Source organism: Labrus bergylta, chromosome 5 (genome assembly GCF_963930695.1).
Source record: "Labrus bergylta chromosome 5, fLabBer1.1, whole genome shotgun sequence".
NCBI classification, from domain to species: Eukaryota; Metazoa; Chordata; class Actinopteri; order Labriformes; family Labridae; genus Labrus; species Labrus bergylta.
The window spans coordinates 26,410,952-26,435,065 of NC_089199.1; the positions used below are offsets into that span (position 1 = coordinate 26,410,952).

Below are 24,114 nucleotides of genomic sequence, written 5' to 3' on the forward strand. Positions count from 1 at the left end.
CCTGTGATGTGTCAACAAAGCAGAAAAACTAGTTCTTGTATTTGTCCGAGGTCCGATTAATGCCATTCTAGTTTATCGGGCTGCTCTAGTAACCCCAAATGTCTGTTTAATACAATCGACTGATTAACCCTCCTCGACAAATCCCTACTGAGCTCCAATCTTTAGAGAAATGTAATGAATTTGCCTCATACTTTAAATCGAAAATTTTATTTATTAGAAATAATATTGTGGCTCCCTCTGCTGGTGGGTGTGACCCCTCTTCCTTAACTCAGTCACATGCTGCCAACACTCTTTCCAACTTCACTCCTATTCAGCTTACTGAATTACAAGATATGGTAAAGCTGTTAAGCTCTGCAACATGTGCGCTTGACCCAATGCCTACTAAACTGTTTAAAGATGTTTCCAACTGCCTGTTAGACGATGTCCTTCATATTGTTAATGTCTCCCTGTCTTCTGGAATCTTCCCCAAAGGCTTAAAATAAGCCATTATTACACCACTGCTGAAAAAGAGTACTCTTGATCCATTTGCTCTTGAAAAGTTTAGACCGATCTCAAACCTTCCATTCCTGGGGAAAATTCTTGAAAAGGTTGTATACCATCAACTAAATATTTATCTATCACACAATAATGTGTTTGACATGTACCAGTCTGGTTTTAGTATTAACCACAGTACAGAAACTGCCCATGTCAAAATTGTTAATGATCTTAGAACTAGCTCAGATAACTACAACATGGCTATCCTGGTACTTCTTGACCTCAGTGCAGCCTTCTGTCAACCATCAAATTCTGCTTCAGCTCCTGGAGCACTGTCTAGGCCTTAGAGACACAGTTCTTAATTGGCTTTCATCATATCTCACTGGCATATCCTTTTCTGTTTCCATTGGTAATTTTGTATCTGATGAAGTCAGCATCTCATATGGAGTTCCTCAAGGATCAATTCTTGGTCCACTGCTGTTTAATCTGTATATGCTCCTACTTGGCTCCATCATTCATCAATACAATTTTTCATATCACTCATATGCTGATGACACACAATTATATATATATATATATATATATACAGTATATATATCTGTTTCTGCAAACAATTTTAGCCCAATGAATGATCTCATCCAATGCATTAATGACATCAAACATTGGATGTCCAAACATTCTTTACAGCTTAATGAGAAAAAAACAGAGATTCTGTTAGTGGGCCCAAAGGCTTTGAGGCATCAGATTCACCATCTATTAGCTCACCTGTCAGTTAAACCATGTGAGCATGCAAAGATCTAGCATTAAGTAAGGTGTAAGTTCTAGACCTGCTCTTTTTCTAAAGTGTCTGCAGATAACATTTGTTATGAATCGGCGCTATAAAAATAAAGATTGATTGTTTGAAGAGCAATTCTACATCATTGTTAGTATTCCGTAATTTTCTTTTTTTTAGTGGTTATGCCCCATGTGGTCCTACAGTCACAGGGTCTGTGGGTTTGAGTCCTACCTCTGCCCTTTGCTGCAAGTCATTGTCCACTCTCTTCTGAAATTAAATAAAGAAAAAAAATGGGCAAAACGTCTGCATAGAATTGTACTTATTATTAGTGTTTCAGCACCCTATCACATGTCACATACTTATGTATGGATGCACCCTGTCTGGTTTATAATCCTGTTGATGAAAATGTAATTATTTGTGACCATCCCCTTTTAATCTCCAAACAGTGAAGATGTTTCTGCGCTGCTTGCTGGCACTGCTGGCTTTGACCTCACTGAGTTTTAGCACCAATCCCGGAGTACAGGTCAGACTAACAAAGAAAGGACTAGAATATGGTAAGTTTTCCTGCATGGTGTTGTCACAGTTGAAAAATACTGATCTCTGCACAGTTTTGTCAACATGTTCTCTAACCTTTTGATATAGGCAGACAACAAGGGATGGCTTCGATACAGCAGAAACTCAAAACCATCACGATCCCAAATATTTCAGGGAAAGTGAAGTTGAGACCTGTTGGCAAGGTCAAGTACAGCCTGACAAAGTAAGGCAATCACTTATTTTATTGTCATTTCAGTTAGAAAAATGGACTGTTAACATGATGTTATTTTCATTACCTTCATGAAGAAGCATGTTTTCTCTTCCAGTATGAGGACAAAGAGTGTGGGGCTACCACAGTCTCAGTTAAGTCTGGTGCCAGGGACTGGTTTAAGACTGGGCATTGGAAATGCCTTTCTCAGTATGAAGGGAAACTGGAGGGTTAAGTTCTTCTGATTTGTGTGAGTGAAAAGATGACTTACTACTAGCTTACATAGTTAAAGTTTTGTGTGATATGTAGCTTATGCAGCAGTGACTCCTCTCTCTTAAAGGAAGCTCCAAGGCTCTTTCGAGGTGAACGTGAAAACAGTCACAATTACAACAAGTATTGCTGTCAAGAGTGATAAGACAGGCCGACCTGATGTCAGTACTGTCAGCTGTGCAGCAACGGTCGGCAGTGCACACATCAAATTCCACGGTAGAGCAAGGTAAGAGGAACCCTGCTCTGCCCTATGTTTGAACCCATGAAGGGGAATGAAATATTTCAGTTTTACTGGATGTGCTTGATACACTTCATACATTCTAATTCCTGTGGTTGCTTTTTGTTTCAGCTGGCTGTACAATCTCTTCAGAAAGTTCATTGATAAGGCTCTGCAAAAAACAATAGAGAAAAAGGTGAGAGCCAACAACCCATAAACTTACTATTCATGATGACCATCCTTTCCTCTCACAGGTTATATTTACCAAAGTACCTTCCTTTAGCATGGGGGTCCATCCTACATACATGTGAAATCTCAAAAGATGTCCTCGAAATAATAAAGACTTATTATAAAGAGGAAGATTTATGACCTCAGATCATTAAAAGATGGGATGGTGTGTAAAATGTAGAATGTGATGAATTACAAAACGTTATAACTCCATAATTTGAAATAGCACAAAGCCAACATATCATGTTTAAGCCGAGAAATGTGATTGTTTTGGGAAAATGATATGCACATTTGGAATTTGAACAGGTTCTTGTTCTCTGTTGCATCACCTTTCCTTTCAACAACACTCTTTAACAACATGGCTTCATGTCTGATTTAAGAAGTTTAGAGTTGCACTATTTGCCAGCACAGTCTTTCAGTCTCTCTCTCCCCCCCCCCCCCCCCCCCCCCCCCCCGACAGAGACTCTGCCTTTTTACACCGTCTCCACCGAATCATATTACTAACTTGTTGGCTTAACCTTATTAACTGTGAGATGTTCCATCAGTGTTTCTTTTAGTGCATGTCAAATCTTTTTTTGCCACTGTCCCACTGTGCTTAAGTACACTTTATTATTTGTTTATTTAACAGGGACACTTGCAGTGAACATTGCTTTTTATATTAAATACAAAATAGATGCCATGCATACAAAATACATGTGTTTTCAGGAAAATATTATTAATAAAGAATGAATCCTTCTAAAAGAGAGAAAATTTATATTTTTTAGTCTCAAGGCCGGGTCAGGACAAGCTGTTTTTTTTCTGGTCAGTAATCACTGTGTAACATGAAGTTCCTTTTATCATCTGTTCTTTATTGTTGCAGCTCTGCCCTCTGGTGGCTGACACTGTGTCTGATTTGAATCCTGAGCTGAAAACCCTCAATGGTAAAATATTATTTTGCAAATAATTGAATACTTAATTTATCCTGAACATTTGACAGACTTTCTATCTTCCTGCAGTTTTAGCCAAAGTGGACGAGTTTGCTGAGATTGAATATTCCATGGTATCATCGCCCACAGTGTCAGCATCTTTTCTGGACTTGGGCTTGAAGGTAATCAGTGTAAAGCAAACAGAACCGTTTTTTTTTTTAATCTTAAGCCTTAGTTTAATAAAGAGTAAGGTCTGTTACCTGATCTATTGTAGAAAAAATATGAATTAGACTATACAAATAAAGATTGATTTATTGATAGTTTTACTTTGAAGAAATGGACTGTTGAATTCACAGCTTTTCTCTCTTTGTGTTTCTTTGTAATTTAGGGGGAATTTTACAAAATCGGGAAGCACCAGGAGCCTCCATTTCCACCCCCCAATTTTTCTCTCCCACCCCAGGTCAATGAAATGTTGTACATCGGTGTGTCCACCTTCACTGCCAACTCTGCCACTTTTGTCTACAACAAAGTTGGAGTCCTTAGCCTGTACATCACAGATGACATGGTTAGATGCCTCCTCTTTATTGTTTATCTACATTCACGATGCAACACAGATCTATTCCTAACTAGCTCTGTAAAAACAGGTCCCACAAAACTATCCCATCCGTCTTGACACCAACAAATTTGGAGCCTTCGTCCCGCAGGTAACAACCCATTTCCATGTCAAGAGAAGAATATTCTCACTGGCAGTTTGTCAGCTATATCTTCTTGTATTTTTAGATTGCAGAACGCTTCCCAGGTCTGAAGATGAAACTGCTGCTGAATGCCCCAAAAGATCCGGTCATCAGTTTTAAGCCCAACAACGCCACGGTTCAAGCTACTGCCGCAATGACGGCCTATGCCATCCAACCCAATGCTACGCTTACGCCTCTCTTTGTTCTTAACTTGGTAGGTGACACAGCTGGCACGATGGAAGCTGTGTATGTTTAAAAACCACTAAAATGAAAACTTGCTCACCATATTGTCTCTACAGGACATTAGTGTCAGCGCCCGAGTGTTTGTCAGTGGAATGAAGATTGCTGGGGCCATCACCCTAAACAAGTGAGTTACTAAAATAATCACTGCATGCTCTCAGAAGCAAAAAAATAGGGCCAAGAGGTCCTTGAAAAGATGAACGTCACTGAATAATTTTCTCCTAATCTGCACAGGATGGGTCTGACCCTGGGGACTAGTTATGTTGGAGATTTTCAGGTGAGAGCTGCATTCTAACATGAGTCACAAAGTGAATCATCAGTACCAACCGTATGCACTAACCCCATCCTCTAACCTGCAGGTCAGGTCCCTCGACAGCATCCTCAAAATTGTCCTCAAACTAGTAGTGATACCTCAACTGAACAGTGAGTTCTTGGATTTTCAATAACTACATCATATGTATGCAGTATGGAGTTTTGGGGTTAATTATCAATCAATCACTCAATCTTTATTTGTATAGCGTCAACTCAGAACAAGTGTTATCTCGAGACACAATTATAGATTCTGATATTATTTTAATTGAACACCTCCTCTAGTTTTACTTCATCACAATTATTTTTCTTCATAAGAAACTGTGCCAAATGCAATTAAAGCCTTTGTTAAGCAAATCAAACCAGTTGTTCCCCACCTTTTTCATCTGACAGACCCCACAGATACAGTAAAACTCTTAAATACATATAAATGTCGGGGGCGCCGGAAGTGTAGTGGTTATAGCACTCAGCTCATGTACGAAGGCAATCGTGGCTCCTTTCCTGCATGTCATTCCCCACTGTTTCTCTCGCCCTGATTTCTGACTCTGTCCACTGTCCTATCTAAAAAGGCCAAAATTAAATCAGGGGGATAGATTGGGGAAAGACATGTGACAGGAGCCACAGGTCAGACTTGAACCCAGGGTGCCCACTTGAAGAACTATAGTCTCTATACTGTACATGGGGAACATCTTAACCGCAAGGTCATCTGCGCCCCAGAAATGTCAATATTAACATCTCATGATTTTTTACAGCATTTATTGGGTTTTTTGAGCTTAATAATACTTTTTTATTTTATTTAGTCTAGATATGATGTTTCCCTGTTGGATTTATGTGACTCAGTAACATAAACATGTACATTTTTCTTCTTAGCTCGTCTCGCTGCGGGATACCCACTTCCTACTCTTGGAAAGATGAAGCTTGTTAACACTCAGCTTCAGGTCCTTCAGGTCAGACACTGGATGTTTTCTATTATAATGCATATTTTTTATTATGATATCATAATATGATGTGGATATTTTAAATGTGTATGATCAACTGAATTCAGAAATTTATACTGACTATGGGTGGTGATCTTCATTTTTTCCAGGACTATATGCTGATTGGAACAGATGTCGAGTTCATGCCTTAAAAACTCATCTGGAAACTCCTAAGAATCTTGACTGTACTGTGGCATGCAGCTGCACAAAACACAAAACCTACAAAGAATTAACGACTAGCAAGATTAATCATTAAAAATAGAAAAAAACAGAAAGTTCTTGATTGTGATGATTATTTAAACAATTTCCAGCTTCCACTGACTGGCAGGAAACTGTTTCTTAATCTTTACCTTTGTCTTTATCTCATTTTATCTCACTTTATCAATTTTTTGATTTTGGTGTGTTACAACTAATCAGGAGATGTTTTTAATGCAGTTGTGTAACTGAAAAACTGTGTTGAATACTTCTTACTGTGGAATCATTTATTGCTTGATTGTACTTGAAGAAATCATGACCTTATATGCATTTTTGGGAAATCTAAATAAACTGGTTTAAAAATGTATTTTGTTCAAATGGTTCATTCAGGAATTCATCACCCAATGAAGTGAAAGAAAATATTAAGCTTTCTTAAAAAAGACAAAGTACAGATCGCGTTTCTACAAGAAACCCACTTGTTGGATAAAGAGCACATGAAACTTGAATGGGTAGGCTTATTATTCATAATTTTCCTCTAATAGCCATCTTGATACATCGGGCCCCATTTGTACTTAGTTCATGTAAGAAAGACTCTGATGGCAGGTTTGTCCATGGTACACTTTTTAGCACACCTATCACTATGATGAACGTTTATGACCTTAATACACCATCCCCGTCATTTTGGACAAGGATAGCTGCAGAACTGGAGGAATATAAGTGCTCTCTTACAGTGCTGGGTGGTGACTTTAACTGTTGCTTAGATGGAAAAATAGAAAGGTCCCCAGCTGCTGCTCACAGAATAACACATGCAGGTGCTCCCCTGGCTAAAATGTTAGATGACATAAACATGATAGATTTAAGGAGAACCCTGAATCCACCAGCAAAGGACTTCACATTCTACTCTTACCCACACAACTCTTACTCTCCAATTTACTATTTTTTTGAGCCACCGCAGATTGTAGGTCAAGTGACCATGTGCAATATAGGATCCATCCATATGTGACCATGCAATAGAAATGAGCTAAACTACCTCATACAGACAGAGGTGGCGTTTATCATCCTAATTACTTACTGAAAAGGATTTTGGAAAAAAGATGGAGGAAGAGATCAAATTATTCTTAGATACAAACGATAACTGTGAAACAAATCCAGAATTTCTCTGGGAATCTGCAAAGGCTTATCTATGAAGGTTCCTCATACATGTCACACCGTAAAAAAACACTGCTGTTAGAAAAAGATTTAAAACAGACTGAGTCAACTCATAATGCTAATACTACTAAACCAACCCTTATTAAAACACAAACTATTAGAGATGCACTAAACACAATTTTGAATGAGAAAGCTGCTAGGTCATTATTTTTATCAGAAGCAAAGTATGTGTGAATAGGCATACGGGAACATCCCAGCAAGTACCTGGCACGCTTGCTTAACGAGAAACAAAATCACAAAACAATTGCTCAATTACCCTGAGGGGAAATTCATTTTGATAAGAAGAACATTAGTTCTGTTTCTGTATCGTTTTACAAGTCCCTTTACAAATCTGATAATAATAGCACCAAAGAGGAACTTGACGAATGATTTTCTAAAATCCATCTACCATCACTGACAGAAGAGCAGCAAAATTACTTAGGAAAGCCGGGGAAGCTAAGCTATGTATGTAGTAGGTGACTGGCTAACTACTGCTGCATACGATTGCTGTGAAGTAATCTAGCCTCCGAAGCTAGAAATAAACTACATTTTCCAATGTGCATGTGTGTGTAGCATGTTAGCATGCTGTCATACTAGTTAGATCCCGACCCCACCTTTAACTACAATTCATCTCATCATTAGGGGCGGCTGTGACTCAGTGGTAGAGTCGTCATCTCTCAACTGAAAGGTCGGGGGTTTGATTCCCAGCTCCTGCAGACACATGTCCGATGTGTCCTCAGGCAAGACGCTTAACCCCTTCTGTTGCATAGCCCGTTGCGTATGAATTGCGTATTCCATTGGATGGAATATGTAAAGGACACCTTACATAGAAACCTCTGTCATCAGTGTGTGAATGGATGTGAAAGAGAAGGTGTGACCTGCGATGTAGAGAAGTCAGGAGACTAGAAAAAGCACTATACAAGCTCAAGGCCATTGACCATTTACCACCTATTTTCTTAACTGCATTTTTTCTGGAATGGGGCAACTGGGCCTGTGGTGAGTGAGCCCTAAGTTTGCAGCTCCTTTATCTTAGAACAAATAAAAATAGACCAGCATCTTAAAGAGTGTGTCTCACTGGAGGCAACGCCTCTGGCTGTAGATATTCTGTCTTATAGATATATTCATATATTTTCCATTATTGTCGATCATGACACGTGTGCTGTTTTAACTGATGTTTAATGTCTTTTAATGTATCACCGTAACGCATGTATGTCGCTGCTCATCGTTTTAAACTTTACCTGTGCTGCTTTTAATCTCGTACATTTTTCCTTTGGTTAAATAAAGGTTATATGTTAAATTAAAATGTGTTTCCTGAAAAAAGAAGTGGACAAGATGTATACTGAAAAACAAAACTACACAGAGAACATTTAAGCCCTGACTACAAAACCTTTCAAGTATTTTTCCCTGCAAAACAGAAGATTATTTGCAAAAAATTTAAACAAAAACACAATTGGGAATGTGGTTTAAATAAACATTTTCTGGTTTAGGGGAGCTGGAAGGCAGTGTTTCATCTACCAACATTCCTTGCCCTTGTGTGTTGTGATTAAAGCTGAAAAGGGGGGGAGGGGCTGTATCAGCCTTTAAATGCTGCTGGAGTTGAATTGAACCAAAATAGACTGAAAGAGCTTTAGTTTTTCTAGTTCTAACTCATCGTGGTACAGATGTGCTGACTGCAACACAGCACAGATTTATTCTCGAAAATGTTGCTCTATACTTTGCTAAACTCCTTATGCATCACTCTACTGAAAATGTGTGTAAAGAACTAGTCAGCACAAGAGGTGACAATATGCAAAGTCAAAGTTTGTTCAAACCATGCCAAGATTTCACAAGTGTTCTTTTCAGACAGTGTTCTTTATTCAAACAGCAGGCAGGTAAGCTATTTTTGTTCTGTTCTTTTTGAAAAGGTTATATAAGAACAGGGCAGTGCGGAGAAGATATAGCTCATATCAGGTTTTCTCATTGTAGCTTTATCTGGGGTAGTTCCCTTCATTTTCTCACTGAGTAAGTAAATTAGAGACCATGTGCCTCCTTCCTCTTTCACTTTGTCTCATTGGCAGGCTGACTGACACATCAGGAAGAACCAGACTTACTACAGCTTCGGGTAAGAGTGCGTGTAAATTTATCGTATGGGGTTATATTTCAAAACAGATTCTGGAGATTTGCTTTGTTCTTCTTACAATTATGATCCAAATATACAACAATGTGTGAGGGAACTTTGTTATGTTGTGTGTGAACATCTTCTAAACAAAGGGTAGATTTCAGAAGGGGAAAACTTTCCGAAAGTGATCCCATGATTCTGATTTGTTTGGTATGAAGTGTATGAATGTGCTTTTCCAACTTGTAACACATGAGTGTTGAAGAGTAATCTGACTCAAAGGTTTTGTTTAAGGTATATTGACGTAGCATATTGGATGTATTCAGTCTTTTGATCATGTGCATTGAAAAGGGGGTTCAGGATAAATATTCCCCATCTTTTGTTGAAAGTCTAACTTTAAAGACGAGTAATGCAGCAATATTTTTAAGAAGAATACTTTTAAACAGCTGCAACATAGATCAATAAAGATGTATGTAATAATAGGTTTGGTGCATTTTGATAAATGACAAAGATATGCAAAGTATCTCAGTGTTGGGTCAGAGGTGATTGTTTTGGGTTTTGAGATATAAATTATTTAGAAAATAGCTCTTTTATAACCAAGAGTCAATATGGTAACTTTTACCTTTACTGCACTTCTGACTCACACAGAGAGCTTTCCACTGGTTGTCACATGACTTGGATTTTGTCAGTTAAGTCTGTTAGTCTCTCTTATCAGGGACAAAAAACATATAGTAGTCTTAAGTACAGGCAACATAACAAGCAATAATATGGATTGACTTGATTTGATTTTTTTTTCATTCCTGAATGATTGATGGAGCGCACAGTTTGGGATAAACAGTCGTGGCTCGTGACAGGCATAACATTTGCTGACACAGAAACTTACAATGACTTAAATGTTCCAAAAGATGCATTTCAACATTTTCATTCAGTGAAATCTTTAAGATTTGTACACTTATTCAAATATCCATATTAAAAATAGAAACACATTCTTCCATTCTTTACAAATGTGCCTTTCATAATTTCCTAATTCAATCATGTTGTCATGTGGTGTCTTCTACAGAACTAACAGTCAGCTCTTTCACAGACCTCCACTCACAGAGAAACCTCATACTTAAGGCTGTGGTGGAGAGTACATCTACTTACAAGTTCTGTGTTTAGTACAATTTTAAGGTACCTAGTGGTCAATGATCCATCCTATTCATAGATAATCAAATATAGCAAAGAATAATTTCTCTAAAGAAGGAGGAACAACTTTCTAAGACACAACATGTTGTACAATTCCTATCTCAGGTTTAGGAACTCAACATTAATAAAAGCAGAACTCAGTCTGCTCCATAATGTCTTGTTAATGAAAATGTAATTTTTTGTGACCATCTCCTTTATAGCTACGAACAATGAAGATGTTTCTGCCCTGCTGGCTGTCCCTGCTGGCTTTGATGCCATTAAGTTTTGGCACCAAAGCTGGAGTAAAAGTCAAACTAACAGAGAAAGGACTTGAATATGGTAAGTTTTCTTGCATGGTGTTGTGATGGTTGAAGTAGTGTTCTCTTTCATCTCGAGACTATCTGTCCACAGGATTACATAACATAAACGGAATATGATTTCCCTGCTCGTCTGGGTCCTAATGTCATGTTAACTTTGCAGATTTTAAGCAACAAATGCACTTTACAGTTTGTCAGCTGTTGTTGAGAGCCTGGGGCTCCAAGCAGTTGCCTTGCCTGATCACCAGCAGCGCTTCTGCCAGCCTATTGCTCACTGTTTGTGAGCCAACGCCCCAATAAAGCATGTAAAAGACCTTACTCTTCTGTTATATTATTTACAAAGCTACAACATTAATCCACCATGAGCACAGCACTAAGCAAGTTACAGTGGCAAGGAAAAACTGCCTTTTGACAGGCAGAAACCTCAAACAGAACCAGACTTATGTTCAGGGGGCTCTTGAAGACATCTTCTGCCCAAGGCGAGCAAGACTGTCTTCCATTCTTTCCAGTGGGCTCGGATTAGTAGAGTGCCTGGCTCCAGAGAGCTACAGGCTCGTGGCATTAGGTTTACCAGACCCCGTAGTGAGAACAGTGTATAGGCAGCCTTGGCACCATCTGCTAGGGTTGCTGACTGATATCGTTGCTACTTCACACCTGGCTGTGACATACCAGGTGTGGGGTACCAACCTGGCTCTCCAAGTTGACCCCTACTTGGCCACCGCCCAGAGTTTCCTGCGGTTCTGCAGTCCCAGCTGGAGAGGAGAGCAGAAGTCTGCGGCCCATTCCGGAAATTACCAAAGCGGTTTTGCACTGGTGAATAAGTCCTGCATGAAGCAGGTCCGCCAGACAGGTCAAACAAAGTCCTTTGGCTCAATCCAGCAGTCTTGTCTAAGGTCTTGTCTCAGTCGGAGTCGCTCTGTCCTTGTGAACCAGTTTGTTTTGTACCCGCCTAGGGCCTTGGATTGTGGACTGCACGGTCTCCTTTATAGATCTCCTTTTAATAGATAAGCTGTGAGGTTCGACTGGGCAAGCAAGTGTGTCTTAAAGTAATATCCATGGACCCTGACAAACAGGGGGTCATCTTCTGTAGCCTACATGTTATGTAACAGGGTGGAGAGATAGTCCCTTCATCTGTAACCCAATGTTTCCTTCAGTTTTGTCAACATGTTCTCTAACCTTTTGCTATAGGCAGACAAATGGGGATGGCTTCAATACAGCAAAAACTCAAAACCATCACGGTCCCAGATATTTCAGGGACAGAGAAGGTGCCTCCTGCTGGCAAGGTCCACTACAGCCTGACAAAGTAAGGCAACCACTTATTTTATTGTCATTTCAGTTAGACAAATGGACAGTTAACATGGTGTTATTTTTCATTACCTTCACAAAGAAGCATGTTATCTCTTACAGTATGAAAATAATGGATGTGGGATTACCACAGTCTGAGGTAGATCTGGTGCCTGGAACTGGTTTCAGACTGGCCATTGGTAACGCCTTTCTCAGTATGAATGGAAACTGGAGGGTCAAGTACCTAAGACTAATGTGAGTGAAAAAACGATTTCCTTTTACTGTTCCAAGTTTTTTGTGATATATCTGCTGCATCAGTGACTCCTCTCTTTTCAAGGAAGGACCACGGCTCTTTTGATTTGAACGTGAAAGGACTCACAATTACAACAAGTATTGCTGTCAAGAGTGATGAGACAGGCCGACCTGCCGTCAGTACTGTCAGCTGTGCTGCAACGGTCGGCAGTGCAAGCATCAAATTCCACGGTGGAGCAAGGTAAGAGGAACCCTGCTCTGCCCTATGTTTGAACCCATGTGGGGGAATGAAATATTTTCTGGATGTGCTTGATACACTTCATACGTTCTAATTCCTGTGGTTGCTTTTCGTTTCAGCTGGCTGTACAATCTCTTTAAAAACTTCGTTGATAAGGGTTTGCGAAAAGCACTAGAGAAACAGGTGAGAGCCAACAAGCCTTAAACCCACTGTTTGTGATTACCATCCTTTGCTCTCAGAGGATTTCAAAACAGAAAGTCAGATTTTGACTTGTCAGACCTTTGAACAATGTTCTACTTTAACTCAATTCATATTTATTTTCCAGTTTGTCAGCTTTATTTTGTTGTTCTTTTAGATAAGAAAAAGTCGAAAAAACACACGCACATCACTTGATTAGGTGCTGAGGCAAAAAATACTAGTTAAGATGCAGACAAAGACTCGCAACACTATGGTTCCCAAATACTTATTTATTTGGTATGTGCATTTAACGAACACAACATTTCGAGCCCGACTGGACTCTTCCTCAGGTGCAGTACACAAAACAGGTTCAGGTCTTATATGCCAACAAGCCTTAAACCCACTTGTCAGACATTTGAACAGTTTTCTACTTTTACTCAGTCCATATGTGATGATGTAATTTCCAAATCAAACATTTCTCAGTTTAATATATGATATGTTGTCTTTGTGCTGTTTTTTATTGTATATATGGGGATAAGGGGTTTCAATGTTTTGCAAATCCTCACCTTCATTGTTTAATTTGTGTTCATGAAAAGTGACTAAAACATATATATGTAAGGTAAATGTAGTGGAGTTATAGATACATTTTCCTCTGAATGTATTTGAAGCAGATGTTTAAACCTACCTCAAAACTGTGCTTAAGTACAAGAGATCAAATGCATTTTTCTAGTCTCAAGGACGAATAGGCTGTTTTTCAAACAGTTTTTTCTCTGGTCAGTAATCACTGTGTAACATCAAGCTCCTTAAAGTTTAGAGTCTGTTCTCTATTGTTGCAGATCTGCCCTCTGGTGGCTGACGCTGTGTCTGACATGAATCCTAAGCTGAAAACCCTCAATGGTAAAATATTCTGTCGCAAATAGTTGAATACTTAATTTTATCCTGAACATTTGACAGACTTTCTATCTTCCTGCAGTTTTGGCCAAAGTGGACGAGTTTGCTGAGATTGAATATTCCATGGTATCATCGCCCACAGTGTCAGCATCTTCTCTGGACTTGGGCTTGAAGGTAATCAGTGTAAAGCAAACAGAACCGTTTTTTGATTTTTTTATCTTAAGCCTTAGTTACCACAGTTAATTTTACCTTTGTTTTTTCTTTGTAATTTAGGGTGAATTTTACAATATCGGGAAGCACCAGGAGCCTCCTTTCTCCCCCTCCAATTTTTCTCTCCCACCCCAGGTCAATGAAATGTTGTACATCGGTGTGTCCACCTTCACTGCCAACTCTGCAGCTTTTGTCTACAACAAAGCTGGAGTCCTTAGCCTGTACATCACAGACGACATGGTTAGATGCCTCCTCTTTATTGTTTATCTACATTCACGATGCCACACAGATCTATTACTAACTAGCTCTGTAAAAACAGATCCCACGAAGCTCTCCCATCCGTCTTGACACCAGAACGTTTGGAGCCTTCGTCCCGCAGGTAACAACCCATTTCCATGTAAAGAGAATATTTATCTTCACTGGCTTCTCAACTTCATTTTGTTGTTCTTTTAGATTGCCAAACGCTTCCCAGGTCTGAAGATGAAACTGCTGGTTAAGACCGTGAAAAATCCGGTCATCAGTTTTGAACCCAACAACGCCACGGTTCAGGCCACTGCCACAGTGACGGCCTATGCTATCCAACCCAACGCTACGCTTACTCCTCTCTTTGTTCTTAACTTGGTAGGTGACACAGCTGGCACGATCAATCAACCAATCCGTCAATCTTCAATTCTACAAAACAGCAGGTTGAAGACCTTACTCATTGCTACATTAAAGAGACCCAACGTTAATCCATCATGAGCAGAGCGCTAAGCATCATTTAGCAAAGTTACAGTGGTAATAGAAAACGTCCTTTTTAAGAGGCAGAAATCTTGGGTATTACCAGATACATGATGAACAGCCATCTGCTGACACTGCGCTGGCCTTGAAAAGTGTGATAGAGGGAGATACAGGAAGAAGGATTGCGACAACAAACAAAGAGGAGGGCGTCCATAACTGATAAAAGCTGTCTATGTGTGAAAAACGAAAACTTGCTCACCATATTGTCTCTACAGGACATTAGTGTCAGCGCCCGAGTGTTTGTCAGTGGAATGCAGATTGCTGGGGCCATCACCCTAAACAAGTGAGTTACTAAAATAATCACTGCATGCTCTCAGAAGCAAAAAAAATAGGGCCAAGAGGTCCTTGTAAAGATGAGCGTCACTGAATAATTTTCTCCTAATCTGCACAGGATGGGTCTGACCCTGGGGACTAGTTATGTTGGAGATTTTCAGGTGAGAGCTGCATTCTAACATGAGTCACAAAGTGAATTATCAGTACCAACCGTATGCACTAACCCCATCCTCTAACCTGCAGGTCAGGTCCCTCGACAACATCTTTCAAATGGTCCTCAAACTAGTCGTGATACCTAAACTGAACGGTGAGTTCTGGGATAAAAACAAGTACATCACATCTATGTAGTATTGAGTTTTGAGGTTAAATTTAGATTCTGATATTATTTTTAATTTAACACCTCCTCTAGTTTTACTTAATCAGCATTATTTTTCTTCATAAGAAACAATGCCAAATGCAATTTAAAGCCTTAAGTAAATCAGTTGTATTTCCTTCACATAAACCATGCCTATCCAGAAATGTCAGTGTTAAGGTCTCATGAGTTTAAATAGCATGTATAGCATATTTCATGCTAAACAATACATTTTTTATGAAAAAAAAGGTGTCTGTATGATGTCTTCTGGTTGGATTTTTGTGACTGAACAACATATTTGTGAATTTTAATTCTAGCTCGTCTCGCAAAGGGATACCCACTTCCTACTCTTGGAAAGATGAAGCTTGTGAACACTCAGCTTCAGGTCCTGAAGGTCAGACACTGGATGTTTTTCTATTATAATGCATATTTTTGATTTAGCTGCATTCATAATATGATAGGGACAGTGAAGGCAAACAAACTCAATTAAATAATGTGTGATGTATGATCAACAGCATTCAGAAATTTTGAATTTTTTCCAGGACTATATGCTGATTGGAACAGATGTCCAGTTCATGGGTTGAAAAGGCACTTCTGGAAACTCATCTCAATCTTGACTGTACTGTGGCATGCCAGTATGAAGACATCAACACGTACAAATGTTGGCTCTCCAGAGAAATGTGTCAAAGGAATACCTATTTTTCTATTTAGTTTCATTGTTAACTCTGGCCAGGTTTTTCATATATAATAGATGAAGGCAGCAATCTTTACCTACTGCAGTCGGGTCATGAAAGGACAAAGGGCAGGACAAAGACTGCAGGACACGGTTTGCTATTTATTTTAATAATCTTTTTTGCAATTACATGCTTCTTCCAAAGCAGATCACAGCCATTTCTTTGCTGCTGACATTGTCACAAATTCTTCCTCAAAGTTAATGACTTTGTTGCCAAGGGAGCAAGCCCTTGTTGATCCATAACATTTTAACTGCAGCTTTGAGAGTCCCTTTAAAATGACAGGACATCAGTCGACCACCAACACCTCAGACAACACAAAGTTTGTTTCAAATGAACATTGTACTTTATATTATTCATATAGTTTTCTGCATCTCAAGCTTTATTATATGTACAAACATAGTGACTTTATAAATAAGAATAACACTCATCAAGAGTCCAGCCTGACTGTAGTACAACTGAAATTACAGTATGAATAGCCTCCATGTATCGTCAAGTCATTGAAGAGAAGAAGACAGTGTGATAGTTTTGTTTGCATGGTGTCATCTGTGTCAGTCAAGGGCTGTTTTCAATCATTGTAGCGTCTGAGGCCAAATGTTCATCGAGCTCTTGCCGGGGCAACGTCTCCTGTTTCAGTGTGCTGAGGCTGACAGCTCGGCCTCTCAGGCTTTGGGACGTGGACGACAATATCTATAATATAGACACACAAAACACAAAACCTCCAAGAATAAATGACTGAGAAGATGAATCTTTAAAAGTAAAAAAGTTGATTATTTGATCAATGTCCAGCTTTGTGTTGGTTTGTCTTACTAGAGAAACATTTTATACTTTACCATGTTTGAAGGAAACCTGAGCATTATTGTATAATTTGAGAATTTTGAATAAACTAGAGTTTCAAAATTCATTTAATATTCAGGTTTTTTTTAACATAATCATTTCTTTTGATGTATGTGAGTGAGGAAGTACGTTTCTAGGTTCTTTAAATTTGGGTATGAAAGAAATAGAACAGACCTTTGCACATTTCAAAAGACAGGAGAACCAGGCCATAAAATATGCACGTTTTGTGTACGTGTACAAATCGTTTCACAAACTGAAAAGTTACGCTTTCTAGCTTTTTGTTTTATTTAATTGGATTTATTTGATTATTATACATTTCTGTATATTTGTTGCTTTATTTGCTGGGTCGGTACCAAACCTTTATCAGCTCAACAGGTTTGTGGGAGATCACCTTAAAAGGTATGAAAGATACCTTTCACCCACAGCTGCAGCCTGTTTAATAACATATGTGCATTGTCTTGTATCACAAACCTGATGAAGCCATGTTTTTTTGAATATGCAATTAAATAAATAGAAGTTATTCAGCCCTCTAGTGTGCGGTGAATCTTCTCATTTGAATGTACAAATATGTATCAACCGTATACCTACCAAGACTGCTGGACATATCAGGTGTGGTATACTTAGAAGACCTTTTAGTAAGTAATGTATATGATGTGTCTGTATGAATCTAAACTTACCTTTACCAACACGTAGTCTCCAACATTGACTGGAGCAGTGTTGCATTCTGCAGTATGAACAGCAACATCCTCTTTGGGGAATATCACTTTCATATTTCCATCAGTTCTCCCACACAGGTCCTTGGCAGATCTTTTACTTTCCTTCATTAAGAATGCAAAGAACAGATGAGCAATGTTGCCAGGTAAAAGATTTAACGCAGGGTTGGTCATTATCTCCAGATACACTTTTTAAGATTTTGGTTGAAACTGTCTTAAGGTCCTGACAGACATTAATAACTCATGTGCTCTGAAATGACCAACCCTGCCTTTAAAGTAACAAAACACAGAGGTACAGGCTACTACTTTAATGAATATCCAGATGTGTGAATTCAGTGTTCAAATTCAGTCTTTCCGTGTACACAGAAACTTAGATTCTGCAGTCATGCTAAGCACTGTGAGGTGCCACTTTACACCATTAACAAGCAACATTATGACGCCGAGTAGGTGTGATGTTTATGCTATTTAGATCTTTACCCCGCCACAAGTACAACTCATGTATTTTCTAACCTTTATTACTTTTGTAAGATGTGCTAAGCATGTGTGCAATACTCACTCCTTCCACCAGGACAAGCTGTGTGCTTCCGACGAGAGCAGAGTTGACCCTTGCTGCTTCCTCTCTGAACACACTGATGCACTCCTCCAGCCTCCGCCGCTTCACCTCTGCTGGTACATCGTCTTGTAGCCGATAGAAGGCGTGCGTTTTCTGAGTAAGGGCAGTTAGAAAGAAATCTTTTTTAACGCGACGATTCAAAGAAGAGAATACTTTTGAGTAATACTTAAATAATATATATATTGAAGATTGTTGTGGTGTTACACGAGCTCACCTTTCTCATACTGTAGGCGAACAGAAATCCCACATTGTAACCCACCTCTCTGATCAGAGACAGGGTCTGCTGGTGATCGTCTTCTGTTTCTTCACAGAAGCCTGAGATGAAGTCACTGCTGAGACTCACCTCTGACACACACACACACACACACACACACACACACACACACACACACACACACACACACACACACACACACACACACACACACACACACACACACACACACACACACACACACACACACACACACACACACACACACACACACACACACACACACACACACACACACACACACACACACACACACACACACACACACGTCATTACTGTTAGAAACCACACAAAACATCATTATGATTATACCAGAGACACCACCTTGGTGTGATATCATCAGGTTGGCCGCTGGATAAGATTTAGTCCCAAGTGAGGTCACACATGGGTAAAATGCAAGTGTGATGTCATCGTGGGTATCAAGTATTATAGCTGTAAGATTGTATTAACCTTAATTAATCACTCAATTCAAATTCTAAGAGTAGATTCTTCTGGAGAAATGACTTCTTCCACAAAGGAATGCTAGTTGAGAGGCGTTGTTTTTAAACTATCTTCCACAGTTGTGACTGCAGAGGTCTCCTTCAGTTTTATACGTTTTAAAATAAGTTTTAGGAGTGTAGAGGGACAGAGAGGCCGGGTGGACCTGGCTCCAGTAATACCCGAGTAAGCAGAAAAGTTGAACCTAAAACAGAGCTGCGGTGCAAAAGAAACACAGACTGACACTAGGACAGGTGATTATAGCATCTGTGCAGCTTCAGGTCCTGTGCATTCAATCTTTTTGCTTTTTTTTAAAATCATCTTGTAACAATCGCCTCCCTTGGTTAATTCATTTTACACTATAGTGAGTAAGGATTTTATAAAGTTTGTAAAACAAAATGAATAAAATATAAACACATCAAAACTATGACAAACATATTCTTATTCCAAAGACAGAAACAGAAGCAGGAATCTTATTTACTTCAGATCCACACTAACTGGCACATCAATAGTCTGACCCAAAGGAGCAATTTGGGTTCGGGTTTTTTGCCAAAGGACATTTCAACATACAGACTACAGTGGAAGGGAATCAAACAGGCAAAGTTTCAATAAGTAGACATACACTAAATCTCCACAGTCAAAAAGCCATCACTGTCTCTCTATCTGTGCTATTATTGGATCAAATCAGTGACTGCATACCTGGGATAATTCTCCTGATGTTCTCCACAAGCTCAAGGTACGCCTCTCTGCTGTACCTGTAATCATTACAAGAAAAATACATTTTATTTTTCAATACAATACCTATACAATACTTTGTCATCAAATGTATTTATGTTTCACTTTTTTTTTTTTAGACTTTCTAACGTCAGCATTTAATTAAAATGAACACTGATTTTGTAACAATAAAAACATTCAATAAGAAAAGTCTAGTTAGTCCCTTACCCACGGCGCATTGCTTTAAGGATCTCGGTGCTCCCACTCTGAGCTGGAAGGTGGATCTGCTGACAAATGTTCCCCCGTTCAGCAATCAGATGCAAAACCTGTAAAATAAAAAATAAAAAAAATAAAATAAAATAGAATATTCACCAGGTAAGAAAGGCTCTATCAAGTGAACTCTAAACAGAAACCAGTAGGGTTTTGTTGCAAAAAGGAAAAAAAAACAAAAAAACATCTTTATTTGTCACCTGTTCAAAATCATCACTAGGTTAGGATGACACGTTTAACTTTGAGGATGAATTCAGCTCTCTAAGTCGAAACCAAGAGGGGATGAATTGCGTCATGTACCTCGTCAGGAAAATCCTTCGGATGCGGGGAAGTGAATCTGACCCTCATGTCAGGATCAATTTGTGACACTCGATCCAGCAGGTCAGAGAAGCGCAGGCCTCCCCGTTTTGTCCTGTAGATGGTCTTGAATCCCCGGCTGAGTTGGGTCGGATCTGGGCCACAGAACTGTTCCTCTGATGTGTCTCTGTAGCTGTTCACATTCTGACCCAGGAGAGTCACCTCCTTCACACCCTGGACAAAACCAACCACCATATATCAGTGACGGACAGCTGGAAAAAGACCGAGCATGGACAGGCACAAGTTTTCCTCTGACAGTGTTTAATGTACTAGTCTCCCTTCCTAACTGTAATCAGTGCATTTCTACTTGTTGATAACAAGTGTAATGAAAACAACATCACTTAAATGACTTAATGTTGTGTTGAAGTTCAAACTTGCCTGGTCAGAGAGTATACGAACTTCCTCAAGTATGGAGCTGATGGGTCTACTCCTCTCTCTGCCTCTGGTGAAGGGGACAATGCAGTAGCTACACATGTTGTCACAGCCCCGCATGATGGAGCTGGAAGTACAACAGAATAATCACAAAGTCAACTGAAGTTTCAACATATAGAGACACACACAGGAGACAGCCTGCAGTGTAGTGTAGTGTAGTGCAGCACTTACACAAAGGCGCTGTATCCATGAGGAGCATGGTGGACAGGCATGATGTCCGCGTAGGTCTCCTCCAACGACAGCAGCACATTGCTCGCCTGATGGCCTCCGTCAGCCACGGCCAAGAGGCGGGGAAGGTCCCTGTAGGCATCTGGTCCAGCAATGACATCGACAAGCTTCTCCCTCTCCAACAGCTCGGTCTTTAGCCGCTCTGCCATGCACCCTGGGTGGAAAAAACAAACAAACATCTGTTAGCGTATCTTTATACCCACTGTAAGAAATCCAAGCGTGTGCATAAGTAAACAAACTTACCTAAAATTCCAATTTTCATTGGCGCATGCGTCTTTAACCGTCTCTTCTTCATCGCTGTAAGTTGTTGTAGTCTGTTCCAAATTGTCTGTTCTGCTTTTTCTCTGTTAAAGGAGGTTTCAGACACAGTTGCTGCTCGCTTACAAAACAGCGACAAAAAAACGTCTCCTCCTTATTTTAACTCTCTCATCCAGGTCTACACTCCCTCCCGCCCACTACGCTCTGCCAATGAAAGGCGACTGATCCAGCCTTCACAACGGGGTCCTAAGACGCTGACTAGACTCTTCTCCTCTGTCGCCCCCCGGTGGTGGAACGAACTTCCAAACTCCATTCGATCTGCAGTGTCCCTCTGCACCTTTAAGAAAAAGCTAAAGACCCAGCTCTTTCATGAATACCTACTAACTTTGATGGTCTCCATATTATTGATGATGATGACGATGGTTTTTGTTTGATAACGACGACTTATAAGATGGTTTCTATACTGATTAGAGCTCTCAAGAACTGCCCTCGATGTTGTGCTTTGCCTCGGGTCACTTCCTGTCAGCACCTGTGTGTCCAATCAGACTCAAAGCTGATCGTTTGCTCTTACTGACATCGCTCCCTTTTTTCTAGATCCTTGCTTGTGTTGTTCTTACTCTCTGATGTACGTCGCTTTGGATAGAAAGCGTCTGCTAAGTGAATTGTAGAATTGTAGTTTGTTGATGGTATAGTTTATTTAGTCTTATTGTGGCAATTTTAGTGAGTTAGTGATATTCTTACCTGATGGAGCATGTTACAAGAAGAACAACGTCAGCCTGTAAGCACAAGAACCTTCTCAATGTAGGCTTTAAGATTGACACGAGTAATATCTTTTTTTTTTAAATGCATAACAACATCTCTCCTGTACCTCACTTAAGTTCCCGGTCCGTTGGTATCCTTTGCTCTGCAGGATGGAGCTGGCTATCTCTGTGTCGCTTACATTCATCTGACAGCCATAGGTTTCAAAGAACACTGAAAACATGAGGAAGAAAAAACAAATATTAGATTTCAAACAATACAGTTTCCAAACATATAGCTTTTCACTGATGCAAAACTAACCTTTTCTTGAGTTGCCCAATTCCTCAGAAAAATAACTTTGTTCATGGGAGTGTTGCCCATCAGAGGCAGAAGTCTTCCTCACTGGAAGTCCATGAATGAAATCCTGCAAAGTTGGACCAGAAGACAGCTGGGACTTGAACTCCTGCACAGTGTTCCTCTTCTCTCCTGAAGTCTCTTTGGTGTTGGATAAGTTGCAACAGTGTCTCGGCTGGATACATCTGATATATGGTGTCCAGTGTTTGGGAATGGTGCATTTAAAAAAAGGTTTTAAAGTCATAAGGAACTCCATTTTTATTTAGACCATACGCCAGAAAATATACTCTAATTGCTGCTTAATTAAAACTGAATTAGAAGCTGTGCGGGTACGTGCTGTGTTGTTTAAAAGCATGGGTGTGTAATTCAGACACACACGTCTTTTGGTTCCAAAGATGTCTTAAAGTCAAGATGAGTATCTCCACCGTATCGTTATTTAAAAACATGAAGAGCGTTTTGCTATCAAATCATTGAAAATTGGGAAGTGATGAACGTTTTAGTGCCGGCAGAAATTCAACCCCAAAGGGATTTATATTAACTATAGAGTATCTATTTTAATAACTGAGATATCTATCTTGAGCGGTGCCTGTTTGATATGCGCCAGCAGCAAAGATGGAAGTAAGCGTCAGTGAACTATCTTGGACCACGACGGTCCTTCCGGGTAAATGTCCTTCGGTACGTCCAACTTTGCTGTCCGGGTGAAACTACGTTAAGGAAGACGTCGGCTGAAACGTCTGGACCTGAAGCTGCGTTCAAATGTTGTTGTTGTTGTTTTTTTTTGAGTGTGAAATAAAAAAGCAAACAAAACAAAAAGTGAATGAAACACAACACGAATGCAGGTTTAGCGTGGTATTTTCCTAAATCTGGTATAGAATAGAATAGAATAGAATAGAATAGAATAGAATAGAATTACTTTATTGATCCCAAACTGGGAAATTACGGCGTTACAGCAGCAGGTTGTCCAAACACACAATATGAGTAAAAAAACACAATGTTAGAAAATCTAAACACAATATATTTAATATATTTAATAATATAATATGACATACAAAGTAAATAAGCATTAAAAATATCAAAACTAAGAATGAATATATACAACCAGGATTTAACTAAACATTACTAGTATTAAATATGAAGATTAAATATGAAAGATTAAATGTAAATGTGCAAGAACAGAGTCGTAAATGGTTGTAAATTAAATATATATGGTATTGCAAAAACCTAGCCATACTTTTCAAAATACAAATCATGTACCTTACTTGGTAAGGTTAAGGCTAAGTTGGTTAGGTTTAAAATTCTTTAAATTAATTAATTAATTCAATCCTTTTCCAATTCTTTTTATTGCCTACAGACCAATAAAAGCCATCAGCTGTATGACCAGGGTAGAGTAAATGAAGTTATCCTACACTTAGCCAATAAAAAGGCAAATCAAACACAGCAGGGTAATCTTGGGACATTTTCACATTATATGTTATATTTGAAAAATTAACTTTTTTATTTATTATTTATATTGTACAATAATGGCTAATAATTCTAATTTTTTTTTGGAAGTCATCTCGCCATCCCCCTCTCAGGGTAAAGCGACCTCCACTTTCGGAACCACTGGGTTACATAACAGTCCAAGTGGATCCAGGGGTAGGTCTATAAAAATACTCTACTTCTCATTTGTTTATATTACCCATAAAACATTTTGCTCTTGAGAATGTGGTCTCGAGGCTTCTTGACTAAAGACCTGAGATAAAGGTGTATAGATTGGGTTCTTCTTAGCATGTTATTTTAATTTTAGGAACAATCTGCTTAACAGACGTGTCAGACAAATAACATTCTCTGA

The 24,114-nt window shown here is 39.3% G+C and overlaps 2 protein-coding genes across 2 annotated transcripts; one reads left to right on the forward strand and one right to left on the reverse strand.

The window, feature by feature from the left end:
* Positions 1-1,700: 1,700 nt before the first annotated feature.
* Positions 1,701-17,382, forward strand: LOC109983181 (uncharacterized). Its single transcript, XM_065955326.1, is given in 31 exon segments — positions 1,701-1,803; positions 1,892-2,006; positions 2,110-2,241; positions 2,332-2,487; positions 2,611-2,674; positions 3,566-3,626; positions 3,702-3,793; positions 4,000-4,176; positions 4,256-4,315; positions 4,392-4,559; positions 4,645-4,712; positions 4,820-4,862; positions 4,945-5,008; positions 5,765-5,841; positions 5,982-6,016; positions 9,316-9,355; positions 10,735-10,852; positions 12,019-12,133; positions 12,238-12,369; positions 12,452-12,607; positions 12,724-12,787; positions 13,618-13,678; positions 13,755-13,846; positions 13,946-14,122; positions 14,202-14,261; positions 14,336-14,503; positions 14,878-14,945; positions 15,054-15,096; positions 15,179-15,242; positions 15,605-15,681; positions 15,830-17,382. Coding segments are annotated over 31 exon segments (2,892 nt in total). The 3' UTR covers positions 15,872-17,382.
* cdk5rap1 (CDK5 regulatory subunit associated protein 1) lies at positions 16,110-22,670 on the reverse strand. The gene is made up of 13 exons (XM_020632743.3): positions 22,251-22,670; positions 22,060-22,163; positions 21,933-21,967; positions 21,177-21,277; positions 20,877-21,087; positions 20,652-20,772; positions 20,217-20,447; positions 19,875-19,972; positions 19,632-19,687; positions 18,396-18,526; positions 18,125-18,274; positions 17,533-17,673; positions 16,110-16,708 (listed from the first exon to the last, which is right to left on the reverse strand). The coding sequence occupies exons 1-13, from the start codon at positions 22,537-22,539 to the stop codon at positions 16,574-16,576; spliced, it is 1,803 nt and encodes a 600-aa protein (XP_020488399.2). The 5' UTR covers positions 22,540-22,670; the 3' UTR covers positions 16,110-16,573.
* Positions 22,671-24,114: the final 1,444 nt, after the last annotated feature.